The sequence below is a fragment of the Ricinus communis genome, chromosome 5 (assembly GCF_019578655.1).
Source record: "Ricinus communis isolate WT05 ecotype wild-type chromosome 5, ASM1957865v1, whole genome shotgun sequence".
In the NCBI taxonomy this organism is placed as follows: domain Eukaryota; kingdom Viridiplantae; phylum Streptophyta; class Magnoliopsida; order Malpighiales; family Euphorbiaceae; genus Ricinus; species Ricinus communis.
Window position 1 is genome coordinate 19,936,970 of NC_063260.1, and position 18,084 is coordinate 19,955,053.

Consider the following 18,084-nt stretch of genomic DNA (forward strand, 5'->3'; position numbering starts at 1 on the left):
TGATAAACCTCAGATTTTCAAAATTTTTACTTTAAACTAATAAATGACGAAATAGTATGACAAAACAAAAAAGTCATACGTAGACAACCATTCTAACCATTACAAAAATTTATCCTATTTCAACATAAATAATATTAATAGATTTTTAATAACAAAAACCCAGTTTTATCTTCTCTCATTTTATTATTCATTATGGTATACTAATCACTTTTATTAAATAAATATTAATATCTTTAAAGAATTGTATAGGCTATTTGTAATAATAATAAATTCTCTTTATATAAGAACAACGATATGTTATTAAAAAGAAATAATCATCTGTTTATTAAACTTTTCAGTATAAAAATATTAAATATAACATTCAAACAATCAAATTTATTAAAAGATACTATTAATCCTTATACGTGATTTATATAACATTATAATATATTATTATACCAAAACATTAGAATATATTAATTAATCATCATTAATGAAAAATTCAAATTTCTTCTAAAATAAAAAGTGACTAGAATTGTGATTTACATTGTCTTTTGTCAAAATAAATCTCATAAATCCATTTCATTATGAGTTTAAAATTTGTATGTTTAATTACAATAAAAAATTATTTTAATGATATATAATTAAATTATAAAATCATATATAATTATACTAAATTTTAATAAAATAGATAAAATTTATAATTATATTTTACATAATAAATTAATATAATTCATAGAAAACGAATAATATTCTAGTGCATTATTTTTTCCTCTTTTATGTCATTTTCTTTCTATAACTTTTTTTGTTATAAGATATTTAAATATAATATTCATTACATTTTAACCAAATAGATAGCACTAGAGTTGATTGTTAATATGTTACTGGATAGATTGAATGCTAATAAGTTAAGTGTTAACTCATATTTAAAAATAATGGGTAAGGATACAACCAAGTTAAATTAGATGAAAAATATATTAAATTTAAGGCTGTCCTGTTTGGAAACTCAAAGTTAGAATATATAAATTATTAATAAAATCAAATAAAGCATCAGATAGAATTCACTAAAATAGAAAAATAGAAGAAACCTAGAATTTATTGGATCTGGATCTGGTATGGTGGAATTCAAACAACACCTGTCAACATAAATCATCTCCTAAACTTGATTAATATTGAATTAATTTTTTAATAATATTTTAAAATCTTCAAACTTGTAATAGGCTTTTGAAGGATGTGAAGAGATGAACGCAATTGAATAATTAAGATGAGCAAACCAATAGAAAACTTCTTAGAGAACATTTTATTTTTATTTTTATTTCTTTCAGAGAGAAACAATTAAATATGATTCATTGTCAATCATCCTACTTCTTTTTTATTTTTCGTTTTATATTTTACTTAATATTGTATATAAAAATAATGATTCATTAGAAAAAATATAATTTAAGAATATCTCGCATAGAATATAATAATATTAATTTTATTTACATTGAAAATATAACTAATTTTTTCTATAATTAAAAATTTATTTATTTTATTGGAGAAATAAATTAGCATATTCTTTATTAAAATCACATTATTAATTAAGTAAAATATTAATATAAGACATAAATATTTTAAATTAGGAAATTTATTTTTAAATAATAAAAATCAAATTTGAATAAATTTTTTAATACGGTTGGAAGTATTAACGAAAAAAGAAAAAAGAAAAAGGGTCATTTCTGACCACCATTTCAGTTGACGACTTCAAAAATCTTCTGTCGCTTTTGAATATATAAAAAACTTAACTTTCTCTTTCTCTCCATAAACAAAAAAGAAATGAAAATCTTCTATTTCTAAATATTATATATATGTGTTCTTCATCTCTCAGACCCACACATCTTCAATTCAATTGCTTCTTCAGGCAGCTTGGTCTTATTGTTAACAAATACACAATAAGGTAAATGCCCATCTCCAGTTCTCCATCTTTCTTGATAATTTGTTTTGATGTTTTCATTTTGTAAATTTTAATGGGTTGTTTTGGGTTTAATAATTAAGCAATGCTTGAAGAAGAACTCTTTACTTTCGTCGATTTATTATTTATTGTTTTCTTTGCAAAGTTTGAAGCTTTAATATGTAAATCTAATGGGTCGTTAATTTGGGTTTTCATTATTAGACAATGCTTGAGAAAGAATTCTTTACCGAATATGGAGAAGCAAGCCAGTATGAGATACAGGAAGTAATAGGAAAAGGAAGTTATGGAGTGGTAGCATCTGCAATAGACACACACACAGGTGAAAAAGTTGCAATCAAGAAAATGAACAATATCTTTGAACATGTTTCCGATGCAACTCGTATTCTTCGAGAAATCAAGCTTCTTCGCCTCCTTAAACATCCTGATATTGTTGAAATTAAGCATATTATGCTTCCTCCTTCCCCAAGAGAATTTAAAGATATCTATGTCGTGTTTGAATTGATGGAGTCAGATCTTCATCAAGTTATTAAGTTGAATGATGATTTAACTCCTGAACATCATCAGTTTTTCTTGTACCAGCTTCTTCGTGCTCTCAAATATATACACTCAGGTTTCTTTAGTAATTTCTTTGATGGATCTTTATTGTTCTTTGTTCAACAGCTGTGATGAGAAATAGATATATGATATGGTTTTCATGTTCTCCTTTTTCTTTGAATGTTTTGCAGCGCATGTATTTCATAGGGATTTAAAGCCAAAAAATATTCTTGCAAATGCAGACTGCAAGCTAAAGCTTTGTGACTTTGGGCTTGCTCGTGTGTCATTTACTAATGCCCCTTCTGCCATTTTTTGGACAGTAAGTGTCTTCTTGAAGCCATATTACCCCTGTGCAATTTACTGATTGATACGCTTCTTTCTCAAGGATTATGTTGCAACTCGGTGGTACCGTGCTCCTGAGCTTTGTGGTTCTTTCTCCTCCAAGGTATGTACCTATGTCTCTGCAAATCTTGACTTTCAATATCTAATATTTCTTCTGAAGCAATATATTATTTGTTGATGTGTTTTATCTGTGATAGCTTGATTACTCAGCTTAATACGACTCTTAGATTTTTTTTGCACAAAATTGTTTAATTTTGTCAACAGGTTTAATAATATATGAATTAAATAAAAGATTACTCTTTGGGTGCTTTAGACTTATCATATCAGCATCTGCTTACTTGAGAACATGTTGGGAAGAAAAGTGAAATAAGAATACTGCAGCTATTCACTTTTATGCACTTGCAAAAATACCTGCAAAAAAGAGAATACCTATGTTTTCTAAAAATATCCCAGTATTGTTGCGTGTTCTAGACATGCCACACCGCATATATTCCTTTCTGGGAGTAATACTTCTAGGTCATTGCTTTTCTGTGAAAGAATATGAAAAGTATAGTAGTTACTGCAGTTGAATCTGTCATTTTATTGTCTTAGGTATCATGTCCATTCATTTAAAGATTGCTCACCTGTATCTTCTATACTCTCCTTCCTGAGAATGAAGTTCTAAAATTTTGTAATAACTGCCAAAAGAATAATAATGATAAAAAAGAACCCTCTACCTACAATAACTTGTTTGCCTCAAAAATCACAAATGATCCTAAGTCTTGACTTATGTATAATTTACTTCTCATAGTGTGATCTATCAGAGTTACCGTACTGGAACCTTAATTTCTCTGATCATTGTTGTCTAATCTCTAATACAAGGGCAATCAAAAACATTGCTAGGTAGATATGTTCATTTATAGATCTATTTTATTGGCTTGAAGCACAAAATAGTAAGATTATTTCGCCTCTGTAGGTTTAATCAGATTTGCTTGGTTATGATGAAAAATAGATTTGTTACTTTCTTAAACTGAACAGTGATTACATATGTATGAATGCATCCATTTGTTGATGTTGGCCTTGTGAATTTTAGTATAGTAGTGATTTCAGTATTTTTCTATGTTGCATGGTTATAATTGTATCACAGTGATATTTGATTTTATAGCTCAAAGTCTTCTGCTTAATTTTTAATTTGTGTTCTTTCCTTCAATTCTTTTGTTGAGGCAAGGTGATATAATAACTAATTCAAAAGCAATTTAAAGGAACAGCATAACCTTTTACATTTTATCTATGATCTTGGATCGGAAAATTATATCATATCCTTCTGTGCTATTCTATGTGACATAGTTTGGCCCAGCAGACTGTTCAACTGTAGTGATTTGCATCTTGCTGTTTCCAACAGCATTATCTGACGCTTGTTTATGTGTACTGAGGAGATTTACTTTGTCTTTTATCGAACTAATTAATCAGTATTACACTTTCTAGACTTGACCATGATTCGCTTGACATTTTGGGTATTTATTTTCTTGGACTTTGTGTTCTGCAGTATACCCCTGCTATTGATATCTGGAGCATTGGGTGTATATTTGCCGAGTTGCTAACAGGGAAACCCTTGTTTCCTGGAAAAAATGTGGTTCATGAGTTGGATATCATAACTGATGTGCTTGGCACTCCTTCAGAAGAATCTATTGCACGGGTTTGTTACCTTTCTCTATCTCTTTGTTTTGCTATCAAAAGAAGCTTTTTCATAATTATTAAATGGTTGACTCTTAAAATTTTTGTGCAATAGAACAGCAGATATATTATTGTTTCTCAAGAATTTAAATTTTTTTATGAATACATGCAGATTGGGAATGAAAAGGCTAGAAAATATTTGAATAGCATGAGGAAAAAGCGCCCAGTTCCTTTGTCCAAAAAAATCCCAAATGCAGATCCAATGGCTCTGCGATTACTTGAGCATCTGCTGGCATTTGACCCTAAGGATCGTCCATCTGCTGAAGAGGTAAGATTTAAGTAAAACCAATACATTAATATTGCACTTCATATCACTAATTTTGAATTCTTTTTATTCTAGTCGTCAACCCAATGGGTAAATAGGCAAGTGGAAAAGAAAGTTCTTTAGTTATCCAACTAAAGATTTATTCCTGATATTTTTTGTTGATCCTCTACAGGCATTAGCAGATCCGTATTTTGATGGTCTGGCAAATAAGGAGAATGAACCGTCAAGACAACCCATTTCAAAGCTTGAATTTGAATTTGAAAGGAGGAAATTGACAAAAGATGATGTCAGAGAGCTAATTTACAGAGAGGTATAGCCATAATAAGACATGGTTGATCCATTGGTGTTGCTTTCTTCTAGTTTTGGTGGAATTCTCCTTCCTTCTGATTTATCTTATTTAAGCAAAACAGATTTTGGAGTACCATCCAGAGATGCTGAAAGAGTACCTACGGGGAACTGATCAGACTCACTTTGTATATCCAAGGTTAGGCATTCAAGTACCACGCTTTTGGTGTAATAAAGAGAAAAGCAAACTCATAATTTTTTTAAGGCTAAAATTACTGCCCTATATGATTGCTGATTAGAAAGAGCAGAACTATACATGCAGAGAGTAAGCCGTTATCCAGCTTTCATATTGCGAATCACAATACTATTTGCATTTTGTTCCCTGATGCACTGACATTAGTTAATGCATTGTGCTTCCGAATTCAAGATGGAAAACATATTCTTGCATTGCACTTCAAATTCTAAATCTTGATAAATAATGCCATTAAACTATTCCTAATACAGATGAAAAATATTTAATTGCTAGCTCATTATGATTAGCTTGGCACCAAACTAGGTTATTGCTATGTTGTTAGAAAAGAAAAAAATAGATAAAAATATCACAGCAACCGAGTTTAGCTTTCAAATGATACCACTTCCTGAGTGTCATTCACTATAACTCATATAATACTCTTGTTTGGTCAGTGGAGTTGATCGCTTCAGGGAACAATTTGCACATCTTGAGGAAGGAAATGGTAGGAGTGAAAGAAACAGTCCTCTTCATAGGAAGCATGCCACCTCCTTGCCCAGGTGAATTCAGTGGAAACATTTTTCCCAAGTTCTCTTATTCATGCTATTATTAAAAAAAAATTATGATCATTGTTGTTTTCCTCAGGGAGAGGATATGCACATCTGATGAAGATGATATTGTCATAAAGCGCAGTTCATCTTCTGTTACTCGTGCAACTCTACAGAGTCCTCCACAGTCGGAAGCAACTGAAGAGTTGGAATTAACCGAAGAGGTGCAATCAACTGAAGAGCTAGAATCTTTAAACAGAAATGCAGTAGCTATGCAGACAAGCTCTAACAAACCAAAGTGTAGCACCCGTAGCCTGATGAAGAGTGACAGTATTTGCGCTTCAATGTGCATTGGCATGGTTGGAAATGATCGTGAAGTCCACGCTGTTTGATTTATGTTAGGAGGTTATTTTTCTTTGCTTGCAAACATTAAGGTCCCCTGTAGGGAGGGGTTAGAAAATACATTTATTCAGCTAACAAACTGCTGGAACTTAGGATAGGTTAGCCCTCTTCTATTTCTCTTTGTATGCTATTGCCATTAAGACATTTCTATTGCTTGCTTTAGTTAATGGTGCATAAATGTGAAGTGCAAGTTCAGAAAATGTCCCTAACATTTCTATTGCTCAGCTGGTGTTACAAAATATAATCATTGGTTTGTGATTTCTTGTTATAGTAACAATTACCGTTCCCGATTCTCATGCCAAGCTGTGTTTGATATCAATTAATACCTGAAAGTTGGATGTGCAATCCATTTATCTTGGCGCATCACTAACAATATTTGTATTCTTAGAACAAGGATGATTGAGACTTTTCTTTTGTGAAGTCTGGATGTGGGGATGTATTATGTTTAGTCCAGAGTAAATAGTGGTGGATGACAAACAGGCGCCCACAGCATATAAAAGAAAAGGAGGGTTAGACAATCACAAAGACCCAAATATTCATTATTCTGGCAAGCATTTGCAGAATTAATATTTTACTGAAAATTTGTTAAACCCTTTTCAATGCCTCTGCTAGGACAGAAATGATTTATTTCCACAATAGACATTGTTTATTGGCGCTATGCATAGAGACTGAAAAGAAAATGCACTTCCCATCTTTCGGGATTTTACGGTGATGTTCTTTCCAGCCCGCACAAAAATAATTCGTCAAATATGTATCACACTGCTTTCATTCTGTGATCATAGAGAATCTAGTCCAAATGTTCCCCAAGTGCACTTTCTACTCTGCAACACTAATATAACTCTTTTGAGGTCATATTTATGAATTAAGTGACTGTGAAAGTGGGTACTTTCACACTAGCAAATAGCATCTAATTCAAAAAAGAACAAGGCATTTAGCCGTTCAATGGTCAATATGAAGGTGTACAGGGAACTTAAAACGTTTGCTATGACACACTAATTGCTGGAGGCATTCCTTGCATCTCAGAGAATGAGACTTCGGGTGTTCTTTCATCATCTGATGACATCAAGACTGCTGTGAGTTTTTAGCTTTATAATTTTGTCCACCATTCATTTGGTAGCTGATTCGCATTCCATTTTAGCCACTTCCATCCAGTTGTCCATGAGAAAGAAGGTGCGCCATATATTGCTGCAAGACACATAAACATAATTCAAAACTTAAAAAAGTGAAGAAGCAAAATAAGTTTCTGTGCCCGCTGATGCTATTGACAGGCTGAATTTCCCACCCCATATTAGGTAAAATCCAATTGCATACTAGGAAGCAAACACCAGAAGCATTCGCAAATACATGAAAATAGACACATTTGTCCATTAGCATCAGTTCAATTGATAACAGTTTGCAAAATCCTCTTACTAGAATTGGGCCATAACTACTATCAACGAAGGATCTCCATTAGCACTTTATGTATATTGCATGAGCATAAATCAGACAAGTATGAAGAGGAAGGCACAACCCCGTGAGAGATAGAGTACCTGGAACGAGGATCGAAGATACTAGGAGGTACTGGATAGACAATAATTGATGGAACAAAATGAAAAATAGGACCTAAAAGAAAGCAAATTGATTCCTAGTATTTCGTTTTCATTTTTTATAAGATTTCCCAACCACTCCAGTGACCATGAACAACGTTTTCTTCGCATGTCCCCATTCCTATACCTTCTACAGATTACCCATCACTTTATATTAACAAAGTCATGTCATTAAACCAGGCATCCATGACAATCGATTTGCACAAACAACATGCATGTATAAAAATGTAATAAAGAAATTAAACTTCCAATTATGCAAAAACAGAAGTCGTTTCATTATTAGTATTACAAAACTTACTGCATGATAGGCATAAGGTGATTTCCCTTGGCGTTCGAAGTGCTTAGACATGATGCAGTACTCAATTGGACCCCACTCCTCTGATTCAAAGCAATTGCCGAGTGCAGATTTATATAACTACCAAAGAAATTCAGCAAACTCTCAACAAAATCACACTACAATTCATAGAATATCAAACAGACCAAATATACACTTATTGAAACCAAAAAAAAAGAAAAAAAGAATATCAGCAATAAGCGCATACCTTAGCTGTGTCTGTTAAAAGTTCAGTTCCAGCTGGGTAAGACGCATAAAATTGATCAGCCCTAGAATACCCAGCTCTAGTTCTGTGACAGTAAAAAATAAATAAATAAATAAACACACCCACACAGATTAGCATTTCTACAAAAGTATCCCAGAAAAAACTAAAAGGACCAAGCGTTTGAATATAAAGGTGGAGAGCCATTTGTGCATTATATGATTAAATGAGGTGGTAGCAGACTCACGTATTGCTTGTATAAGCATAGCTGACAAGAACAGTGAAGCAGTAGAACCCAGTGTAAGACACAATTCTACGGAACTTTTGAATCTTCAAAATTTCTTTAAATCCATCTAAGAGCATCATGATTGGAGATAGTTCAAGGCTTGACACCTGAAAATTTAAGCGTAATGAAAGAGGGATCACTGAGACAATTAATCGAACAGCCTGCGTTCAGAAAGATATATGGTCCTTTTGTTTTTGTTTTTGTTTTTACCAAATATATGGTCCTTTTAAAATGGTGCTTTTTAGCAATCTTATAGGACATTTTCTTCTTTAAAGAAATTTCACCGGGACCTGTATTTTGAATAAGAAATACTATTTCATTAGAAAAAAAAATATTGAAAGTATTACTTAAAAGGTAATCAAATGATATTATTCTTAGTTCACGTTATTTTTATTTTAATTTTAACTTTATATTTTTTATATTTTTTTTAAAATTTTATCAAAAGTAATATATCATAAATGTTATTATAAATATTTTTTTATAAAAAAATACAATAGTATCAAAAAAATATTATTTTAATTTTTATTATTATAAAATTAATAAAATGAGGTACATTTATTATTTTTATTTTATATTTTATATTTATTATTTATAAATTAAATAATATTTATATATTTTTATAGCAATTAGTGTATTTTAATAATATAAAAATATAAATTTTAAAAATATTATAATATATAAAAATATATATGAAACGCAATTTAAAATATACTAAAATATAATTAAAAATAAAATCAAAATATTATTTAGTTATTTTATTATATTAAAAATATTAATAAAAGAAAAGTATAATAGTACAGTTCAAAAAATTAATTTTTTTTATAGGAGAATTATAAAAATAAAAAGAATATTGACCATACAAATAAAATTCTCCCCACTTGTCTGTACCTCTGTAAAAATATATTGTTTTGGATCAAAAGGAATGAAAAGTTGGCATCAATAAGGACAAGAGGCCCAAAAGTACATTAACACAAAGTAAGGAAAGTGGACAAAGATTCCAACTAAAAGGATCAAAGATCCAAATAACTACGGGTTGTTTACATAAATTCCCTTTCCTAGTAAGTGAATAACGTTTTTACCTTAAAAAAAAAAACTTATAAAATTCTCAATTAAGCTGTTTTTATTTTTTTACAAAAATACGTTCTTAGTTTTTAAATTTCAATTCACATATTTTTCTCATTACTAATATTTCCATTTCAAATGCTTTTGTTAGTGGCACATATATTGTCTTAGAAAAAGCCTTTTTTTGATATTTTTTCATACTTTTTTACTCATTTATTTTTAAATTTAAAAAGTTACTTTTTTTCATACTTTTTTAAACTTATATTATTAGTGTAATTATATTTTTTTAATTAACTAAAATTTTTAGTTAACTAAAAGATACCTTGATATCTTAAAGCGTTAAAATTGTCGTAGTAATATGTTTTTACTGCTATTTGCTTTGGAGTGTTTTCTATAACTTATTTATTAAATTAAAATTTTAAAATAAATACCATTTCAAATAAAAATATTATATTTGAAGCAATTGTAATACATATTTTTGGGTTTGATAGTCTGTGAAGTAACTAATCATTTCCTTTTTATTTATAAATTTTATTATTTATTACATTTCAATTTATGAATTATTTTACATCTATTAGAAATTGTTTTGAGATTTTCATATTTTTCTAAAAATAAAATATCTTGAAGTAATAAATATTTTAAAATAAAAAATTAATATAAAGTATATTTTTTATTACTTTTCTTTTTGACAATCTTTTTTAGTTAACTATATAATTAACTATATTATTTTATAATTTCTCTACCATCATTGTTTTACTTTTTTATCTAATAGCATAAAAATCTAAACAAATCACTTTTAAGCTGCAGTCATGACTTCGATTTTTTTTATCTTTAGTTATTTTTCGCATCAATAAAATAAATATAAAACAACCATAATCAAGCATAAAATACAGTAAATCTAAATACTAGAAAATAATTTTTCAAGGAAAAAACTAATTTCTAGTATTTTGGATCTTCTTCAATATGTAAATAATAGTTCAAGGAATTTAAAACTATTTAAAAAAAAACTAATTTCTAATATTCTAAATTGTTTTCAACATGTAAATAACAGTTCAAGAAAGAAAAAAAGAACACTTCTTCATATATATGAAATTTAACCAAACATTGACCCAACAACAATTAAACATCAACGAAATTATTTAATTACATAAATACTTAAAACAAATAAAAACACGTAAAATTTGACATAAAAATTCATAATGGAACTGTAAATATTGTCCAAAAATTAGAAAACTCTCTCTCTCTCTCTCTACACATATATATATATATATATATATATATAACCAAAATAATTTCTTACAAAAGTTTTAGAAAAGCTAAACTTTTTATAAAACAAATAAAATCTATCAAATTTTAAGAAAATCAAAATAGTTAATTTCTTTATATAATAAAAAGATCTGAAATGAAAAAAAAAAAAAAATGTTGAGACTCACCAAAAAAATATAACAGTTCAAGAAAATGAATTGAAAACAATTATCCATAGATATGAAACTCAACCAAATATAACCCAAACATCAATGAAACACCAACCAAACATCAACTAAATTATTAAAGTAACTAGTTAATTTAACACAAAAGGCACTTAATTTGATTTTTCTCATGTTTTTCCAACATATTTTTTGGATAAAATTCTCTTTTATTTTTCTCTATAAAAGAGATGTTGATAAAATTTTCAATGCAACTTATTGTTGTTTTTTCAATTTCGTTATGTATATGAATTAAAGAAAAAAGAAATATATTATTTAAGGTTGTTTTTGTAAAGATATATATATTGAATATGGTTGAGTTCTTTTCGTTTATTGTAGTTATATGAATTTTTATTTTATTTTATTTTTTATTGGTACTTTATTAATTTAATATTTTCGAAACATTAAATAGTTCAAGATATATATAGACGTGCTAACTAGTTTTTTATTAATTATATTTAAGTTATTATGTTTCTTTGAAATTATTTTATTTTAAGATAATATTTTATTATTATTTGTACTTTAATTTACGCAACTATCATATTACGAAAAAAGCTGCAACACTTGCACAACTACTAAGAAAAATCTTACCAGTCTAAATATACTACAAGATTATACAAAAATTTCACCAAATGACTAAATAAAAATAATAGATCTTGAATGAAACATTAACTGTTTAAAGTTGCAATGAATATATATAAAAAATTAACCAATTACAAGAAAAGTATTAAATAAACAAGAAATAAAAAACCAACGAATAAAATTAAATTAAAAAATAATAAATTTTAAAATAAGTAAATAATATTTTAATTTGAAATAATTTTTCTTTTATGAAATGATTCAATGTGGAATAATTTAGTAATGGAATTATTTTCAATTACATAACTATTCATATATAATGATTAAATAATAAAAAATTTATTAGTCTTTGTAAGTCTTTATGAAACTTAATTTTAATTAAAACCAAGTTAATCTTAAATATTTTTAAATCATTACTTACTAGGTTATAATATCCAAAATTTCTTAGAATTTTTTTTTTATTATTATTACTATTAATGAGTCTATACTAGTGTTAATTAGTTTTGATTATAATTAAGTTATTTAAAAAAAAGAAAGAAAATGAATAAAATATCAAAAACAAATTTACTAAAGCATTAATTTCTATTTAGGAACCTAAAAGGATTTTTTTCTGTTATAGCAAATTCCTACCCAGCACCTTTATCTACCTCTCTCTCCCGCACACATCAGCGCTACCACTACCATTCACCACGATTCCTACCACCGCTGTCACAGAATAATAGATCTATCTCTCTCTAATTTGTATATGAACTAATTGGTTTTATAATCACGAGTTGCAGAAGAAACGACATGCGACAAGAGACATGTTTTTACACAGTCTCTTCATCCATTGTGTACTGGAGGCCCATGTCAAAAGGAACGGAAAAGAATCATACACTTGTCTTACCTCTAAAATCAAAGATAATAAATTAAGAAGCTGGATTGAAACTGCATCAAAACAAGCGGCCCTAATAGAAAATCGCTAGAAATCTCGTTAGATTCTCTCATCGACTCAAGTTTCACAAAGCAACTCTGCTCTCCTCATTGTTATCATAGTTGTCCAACCTCATTGATTTTTATTTTAAAATTTATTGGTAAATTGGTTAACATTTAGTAGTTGAAATGTATAACACCCGTAATGATTCTTGGGATCTTTATCCTTGTAAATTAAGGAATAAACAAGAACCAAGCAACAAAGAACAAGAAAAAAATGTAAAAAAGTAATCATCAAGCGTAAAAATGTAATACAATTTAAACGGAAGTATTTTACAATTATTTAAAAAAAGCGCATGCAGTGTAATTTTCTCAATAAGTACAACCCTCACAAAATTTGAGGAAATGACTGAAAACACTAAATTAGCCATACAACTCTTAAATAGATTGGCATTGAAAATATAAATTTTTTTAAAATATTGTCTTTTAAATTTTGTTTAAAAATTACGGTGTTTATTTTTTAAAATTTCTTTAATTATTTTTTTAATTATTCAATTAAAAAGTAATAAAAAACGTAACTTATAAAATAAACCACCTTATTTTAATATTTTAATATAATAAAAACAATTAATACAGTAAATTTAATTTAAAAAATAGAATTTTATTATTTTCCAAATTATAACGTCCTTGATCTATATTTCCCAATTCTAGAAACCTCTACCATCTTCGGCATGCCGGCCACCACCGGAGGCCTGAGAGATGCAGCCATTAAAAAGATCAGAAGCTTGAGAAGCCCACACTTTAAGGAGATACACCGTTGGATCTTAAAAATAATCCACCAAAGAGCATAATCGTTACTTGATAAGCACAAATAAAGGAAGATGAAGATTCCTAGCAATTCTTAACTATAGGAACCAACATCTCCTGTTAGAGGCGATGAAAATAAAAATAAAGAAGATCAAGCCTAAATTGCTGTTGCTCTGGCGAAACGATGTTAGGCCTACATTCATTTTATCGCGTCAGATCCACCACCACAGCCAGCTTCCATCTCTCTTTCTCATCAACAACCGTCGACAAGAGAACCGGATCTAGCTGGACTCAACGATGTGCCACCATAAAACTGGATGAAACATGACAATAAAACTGAACTAAACAAATAAAGAAAAGCACCACTAAAAACACAAATAAAACAAGCCCACACACAGACAATGCAAAACTAAAAGCCATCGGGAACCGCCCCTGAACAAATAGTTTAATTTATAAAATTCAAGTTTAATATTGTAAATAAATTTTACTAATGTATAACTACTCTTAGCATTTTCTATACCCCTTTTTTAAAAGAAAAAAAAAATATATAATGTATGAATGAGTTAAAAAGGAAGACTTTCCAAGAAATGACTTGAAAAAAATAAAAATATAAAGTACCCCCAATGGTTGAAAGGGACAAATTATTAGGTTAATTGTAGTACTAAATATTCCAATATGCTCCGTATATTACAACTATTATTAGTTGTTATTAATTTCATACTAAATGATTGATAGTAACTCTTCCATCTCAAAAGAATAATTTTTCATTTTTGATTCATTCTAAATTATGGTTTCTTTTTCTTTTAATTATCAATTTGAGAAGTAATTGCTTAAAATATCTTCATTAATTAATACAAAATTATCAAAAAATGTAATTAATTTTATATTTATAGTTTTTATAAAAATTAATAAAGATATTTCAAAAAAATAGTTAAAAAAATTAATTACAAATTTATATTTTTTTAATTTATGTATAAATTAAATGAACTATTCTTTTAGGGTACAGAGGAATATAAGACTACAGATTATATACATTTTTTAGATTTTAATTTAATTTCATTAAAATAATTAAATAAATAAAGTTAGAGCTTTTTATAAAGCTTTGATTATTATTTTTACTTATTTTTGCAAGGATTTATTTTAGCATCGAGGACTCGGCTATAGTAAATTAAATTAAGAGCCAATGTGATATCTCTTATTTTTATATATTTCTTTATTTATTTTTATTTTATTTTCTCATTTACTACTTTTCGGAAAAGTAATTTTTAAAACAAGCCGAGTGTATAGCAATTATTAGAATGAGTTGCCAATATTTCTTTCTTAAAAACAAAAGGAAAAATGAATTATCAAGCTCGCGACTCTTTCAAAATGGTGAAATCAACGACAGCATTGACTCGCTGCTTCTTGCATCTCCTTGCCCTCTGTTTTCTCCGACAATCTTTAGCCTCCACATTTCCTAAAGAAGCTCTTCCCACCAAATCAGGCTACCTCCCCATCAACCCCAAAACCAATTCCGCCATTTTCTACACTTTCTATGAAGCCCAAAACACCTCTTTACCTATCTCTCAAACTCCACTTCTTATCTGGCTTCAAGGTGGACCTGGCTGTTCCTCCATGATTGGCAATTTTCTTGAACTGGGTCCATATCGCGTTGTCGATTCTCAGAGCCTTGAGCGCAATTTGGGTTCTTGGAACCGTATTTTTGGCCTTGTTTTTCTTGATAATCCTATTGGGGTTGGGTTTAGTGTTGCTGCTAATACTAAAGAGATACCCAGAGATCAACTTATTATTGCTAAGCATCTTTTTGCTGCGATCACTGGATTCATTCACTTGGATCCAGAGTTTAAAAATCGACCACTTTATCTCACAGGGGAGAGTTATGCAGGAAAGTATGTTCCTGCTATTGGGTATCATATCTTGAAGAAGAATATGAGGCTGCAAGTCTCGAAACAAGTCAATCTTAAAGGCGTCGCGATAGGTAATGGGTTAACAGATCCAGTGACCCAAGTAAAAACGCATGCTGTAAATGCATATTATTCTGGTTTGATTAATAAGAGGCAAAAGAGTGAATTAAAGGAAGCCCAATTGAAGGCAGTTGAGTTTGTTAAAATGAGAAATTGGAGTGAGGCAACAAATGCAAGAAATAGAGTCTTGGATTTGCTGCAAAATATGACAGGATTGGCCACTTTGTATGATTTCACAAGGAAAGTGCCTTACAAAACAAGGTTAGTCACAAAACTGTTGCAATCAGTGGAGGTGAAGGCGGCATTGGGTGCAAATGAATCGATAACTTTCGATGAATGCAGTGATGTAGTAGGGGATGCATTGCATGAAGATGTAATGAAGAGTGTTAAGTACATGGTGGAATTGTTAGTGAAGAAAAGCAAGGTGCTGTTGTATCAAGGGTTTTCTGATTTGAGAGATGGTGTAGTTTCTACTGAAGCTTGGGTCAAGACAATGAAATGGGAAGAGATAGGGAGGTTTTTGATGGCTGAGAGAAAAGTTTGGAAAGTGAACGAAGAGCTTGCTGGATATGTGCAGAGGTGGGGGAGTTTAAGTCATGTTGTGGTGTTAGGGGCAGGACATCTTGTGCCAACTGACCAACCATTACATTCTCAGGCTATGATAGAGGACTGGGTTTTGGATAAAGGGGCTTTTGCTTACAAGGAAAATGTAAGTTCTGCATCAGAATAACTTGGAGCTCATTATATGAGTAAAATAAATTCCGAGGCATCTGCCAACAACCATTATTGTACTCGAAGTTAGTCATAAAATTTAATTTCGCAGTCTGCAACGCATTTTCCATGACCTAGTCTTTATTTAGTCTCCAACTAGTTAAATTAAAGTCCCTTTTAACTTGAATATTTTGGATTCAACAACAAAACTTGGTAAGCTTTCCAGTGCTCTCTTTATCTGATTTATTAATAATAAATTACAAGAATCCCATGCTCCTACATTTCTCATAAGAACATTTGCAAAGTTTGATCAACAATCAGATTCGATAGAAATTCAGAAAAAGCAGCAAACACTTTTCAATTCTATTTTTTTTTTTAAAAAAAAGACAAACATGATTTCAAATTAAATTATGCAAACTTAATGAACAAAAGTTTTTAGATTAAGAAGAAAAATGAAAATTAAAGCCTCAGATTAGCATTTTGGCACATTCCTCATCGCAACAAACAACCCATGTACTGGAACATGGTGCGCAAATTTATAGTTGTTGTCACTCATGCCTCAATGTTCTCCTCATCAGCGAAAATGACATGAAAAGGAAAGTATTAAATTTTTATGACAAAGAAATGATCATGTAATGGCGTTTGGAGGCGGGATTGTGAGGAGCAGAAATATGGGTATAGGAAAAGGAAGGTTTGGCAAGAAAAACCAAAGTCTCACTTAGACGTGTATACCCATCTTCAAACACAAAACCCGTACTATGATGCCATTGACTTTGATGTTAGGGGCCGGAAAAAAGCAGGGCATCCGGTAGAGAACCCACCGGTTTTTGAGAGCCACTGGTTTTATGCTGCTCTCCCCCATTTAAACCCAGCCCCGATTTTAATAAAACTGAACAGAGAAAGATAAACTGATACAAGATTAAACTCTTAACGCCGCCATTGCAGCTCTGTATTGTTTGATTTTCTTTTTCTCTTGTTAGCTCAGCTTCTGCCTAAAACCCTAAGGACAGTTTTGTGCGATATTTATACACCAGGGAAGTAGCACAGTTTACCTTTAGAAAAGATTACTAAAACACTCTTGAGGTTTACTTGACATACATTTTAGTTCATGCTATTCTATAGTTACCATTTTCGATCCCTAACATTTATTCGTTAAAAACTTTATACCAAGTGTGATTTATTTTGTAGTTTCTTTTACTATTAATTAGGTCCTCATATTTAGAAGTTGCTCTAACTTAAGTCGCGCAAAGATATTAAATTTTAAAATTTTCCAGTGGGCCTCCTGATTTTTAATGATAAATTATTACACTCTTTTAATTTTGATTATTTAACTAATAAACATTTTCGTTAAATGATAAAGAAAATATTTTAATGGTACCCTTACAATTTAAGGTATTATTAATTCTTTTATTAGTATTAATAAGTCTCTATGATTTCATCCCCATACTAAATATTAATTACTTTATTATTAAACAAAAAAAATCAAATGTATTACACATATAAAAATTAAATTAGAAAAATTAATTCAACAAATGATTTTAAATAAAAATAAGCATCGTGATAGATTTCCAAATAATGAAAATAGAATCACTTAATTTTTATAAATATTATTATAAGAGAAATATTTCATATAATTTGATAATTAATTATTTTCCTAAAGTTTTGATAAATTAAACATATTTAAATGATACTAAATAAATTTAAATGTAAATAAAACTTTCAGCAGTTTATATGAATAAACATTATTATTTTTGGTGATGAATGTTTTCTTTCACTTTATTTACAATTAGATTTTTACTTCGTAAATATTAATAATTTAATTTATTATTATTCATATAATAAAAAATAAATAAATTATTAGATTCAAAATAAAATTAATATTACAATTATAATTAAAATATTTATTTAAATTCTAATTTTATCATAA

General features: G+C 29.1%; 3 protein-coding genes across 3 annotated transcripts; 2 read left to right on the forward strand and 1 right to left on the reverse strand.

Annotated features, from left to right (window-relative positions):
• Positions 1 to 1,697: 1,697 nt before the first annotated feature.
• On the forward strand, positions 1,698 to 6,448 carry LOC8258194 (mitogen-activated protein kinase 17). The gene is made up of 10 exons (XM_002525977.4): positions 1,698 to 1,915; positions 2,132 to 2,540; positions 2,656 to 2,783; positions 2,850 to 2,909; positions 4,332 to 4,481; positions 4,632 to 4,787; positions 4,957 to 5,094; positions 5,195 to 5,268; positions 5,754 to 5,858; positions 5,944 to 6,448. The coding sequence occupies exons 2-10, from the start codon at positions 2,135 to 2,137 to the stop codon at positions 6,236 to 6,238; spliced, it is 1,512 nt and encodes a 503-aa protein (XP_002526023.1). The 5' UTR covers positions 1,698 to 1,915; positions 2,132 to 2,134; the 3' UTR covers positions 6,239 to 6,448.
• Positions 6,449 to 7,078: 630 nt separating this feature from the next.
• LOC8258193 lies at positions 7,079 to 8,890 on the reverse strand. Its single transcript, XM_002525976.4, has 4 exons — positions 8,618 to 8,890; positions 8,377 to 8,458; positions 8,133 to 8,249; positions 7,079 to 7,433 (listed from the first exon to the last, which is right to left on the reverse strand). Exons 1-4 carry the CDS (start codon positions 8,734 to 8,736, stop codon positions 7,383 to 7,385), a joined length of 369 nt encoding a protein of 122 aa, XP_002526022.1. The 5' UTR covers positions 8,737 to 8,890; the 3' UTR covers positions 7,079 to 7,382.
• Positions 8,891 to 14,774: 5,884 nt separating this feature from the next.
• On the forward strand, positions 14,775 to 16,287 carry LOC8258192 (serine carboxypeptidase-like 50). The gene has a single exon (XM_002525975.4). It carries the CDS (start codon positions 14,821 to 14,823, stop codon positions 16,174 to 16,176), a length of 1,356 nt encoding a protein of 451 aa, XP_002526021.2. The 5' UTR covers positions 14,775 to 14,820; the 3' UTR covers positions 16,177 to 16,287.
• The last annotated feature ends 1,797 nt before the right edge of the window (positions 16,288 to 18,084 follow it).

What these genes read in the sequence shown, in the direction of transcription:
- LOC8258194 (XM_002525977.4), top strand. Translation starts at nt 2,135, where the DNA reads ATGCTTGAGAAAGAATTCTTTACCGAATATGGAGAAGCAAGCCAGTAT. An exon ending in TCTCAAATATATACACTCAG is followed by an intron (nt 2,541 to 2,655) that starts GTTTCTTTAGTA and finishes AATGTTTTGCAG; the next exon opens with CGCATGTATTTCATAGGGAT. An exon ending in CTTCTGCCATTTTTTGGACA is followed by an intron (nt 2,784 to 2,849) that starts GTAAGTGTCTTC and finishes TTCTTTCTCAAG; the next exon opens with GATTATGTTGCAACTCGGTG.
- LOC8258193 (XM_002525976.4), bottom strand. Translation starts at nt 8,736, where the DNA reads ATGATGCTCTTAGATGGATTTAAAGAAATTTTGAAGATTCAAAAGTTC. An exon ending in TATGCTTATACAAGCAATAC is followed by an intron (nt 8,459 to 8,617) that starts GTGAGTCTGCTA and finishes TTACTGTCACAG; the next exon opens with AACTAGAGCTGGGTATTCTA. An exon ending in TTTTAACAGACACAGCTAAG is followed by an intron (nt 8,250 to 8,376) that starts GTATGCGCTTAT and finishes TTTCTTTGGTAG; the next exon opens with TTATATAAATCTGCACTCGG.
- LOC8258192 (XM_002525975.4), top strand. Translation starts at nt 14,821, where the DNA reads ATGAATTATCAAGCTCGCGACTCTTTCAAAATGGTGAAATCAACGACA.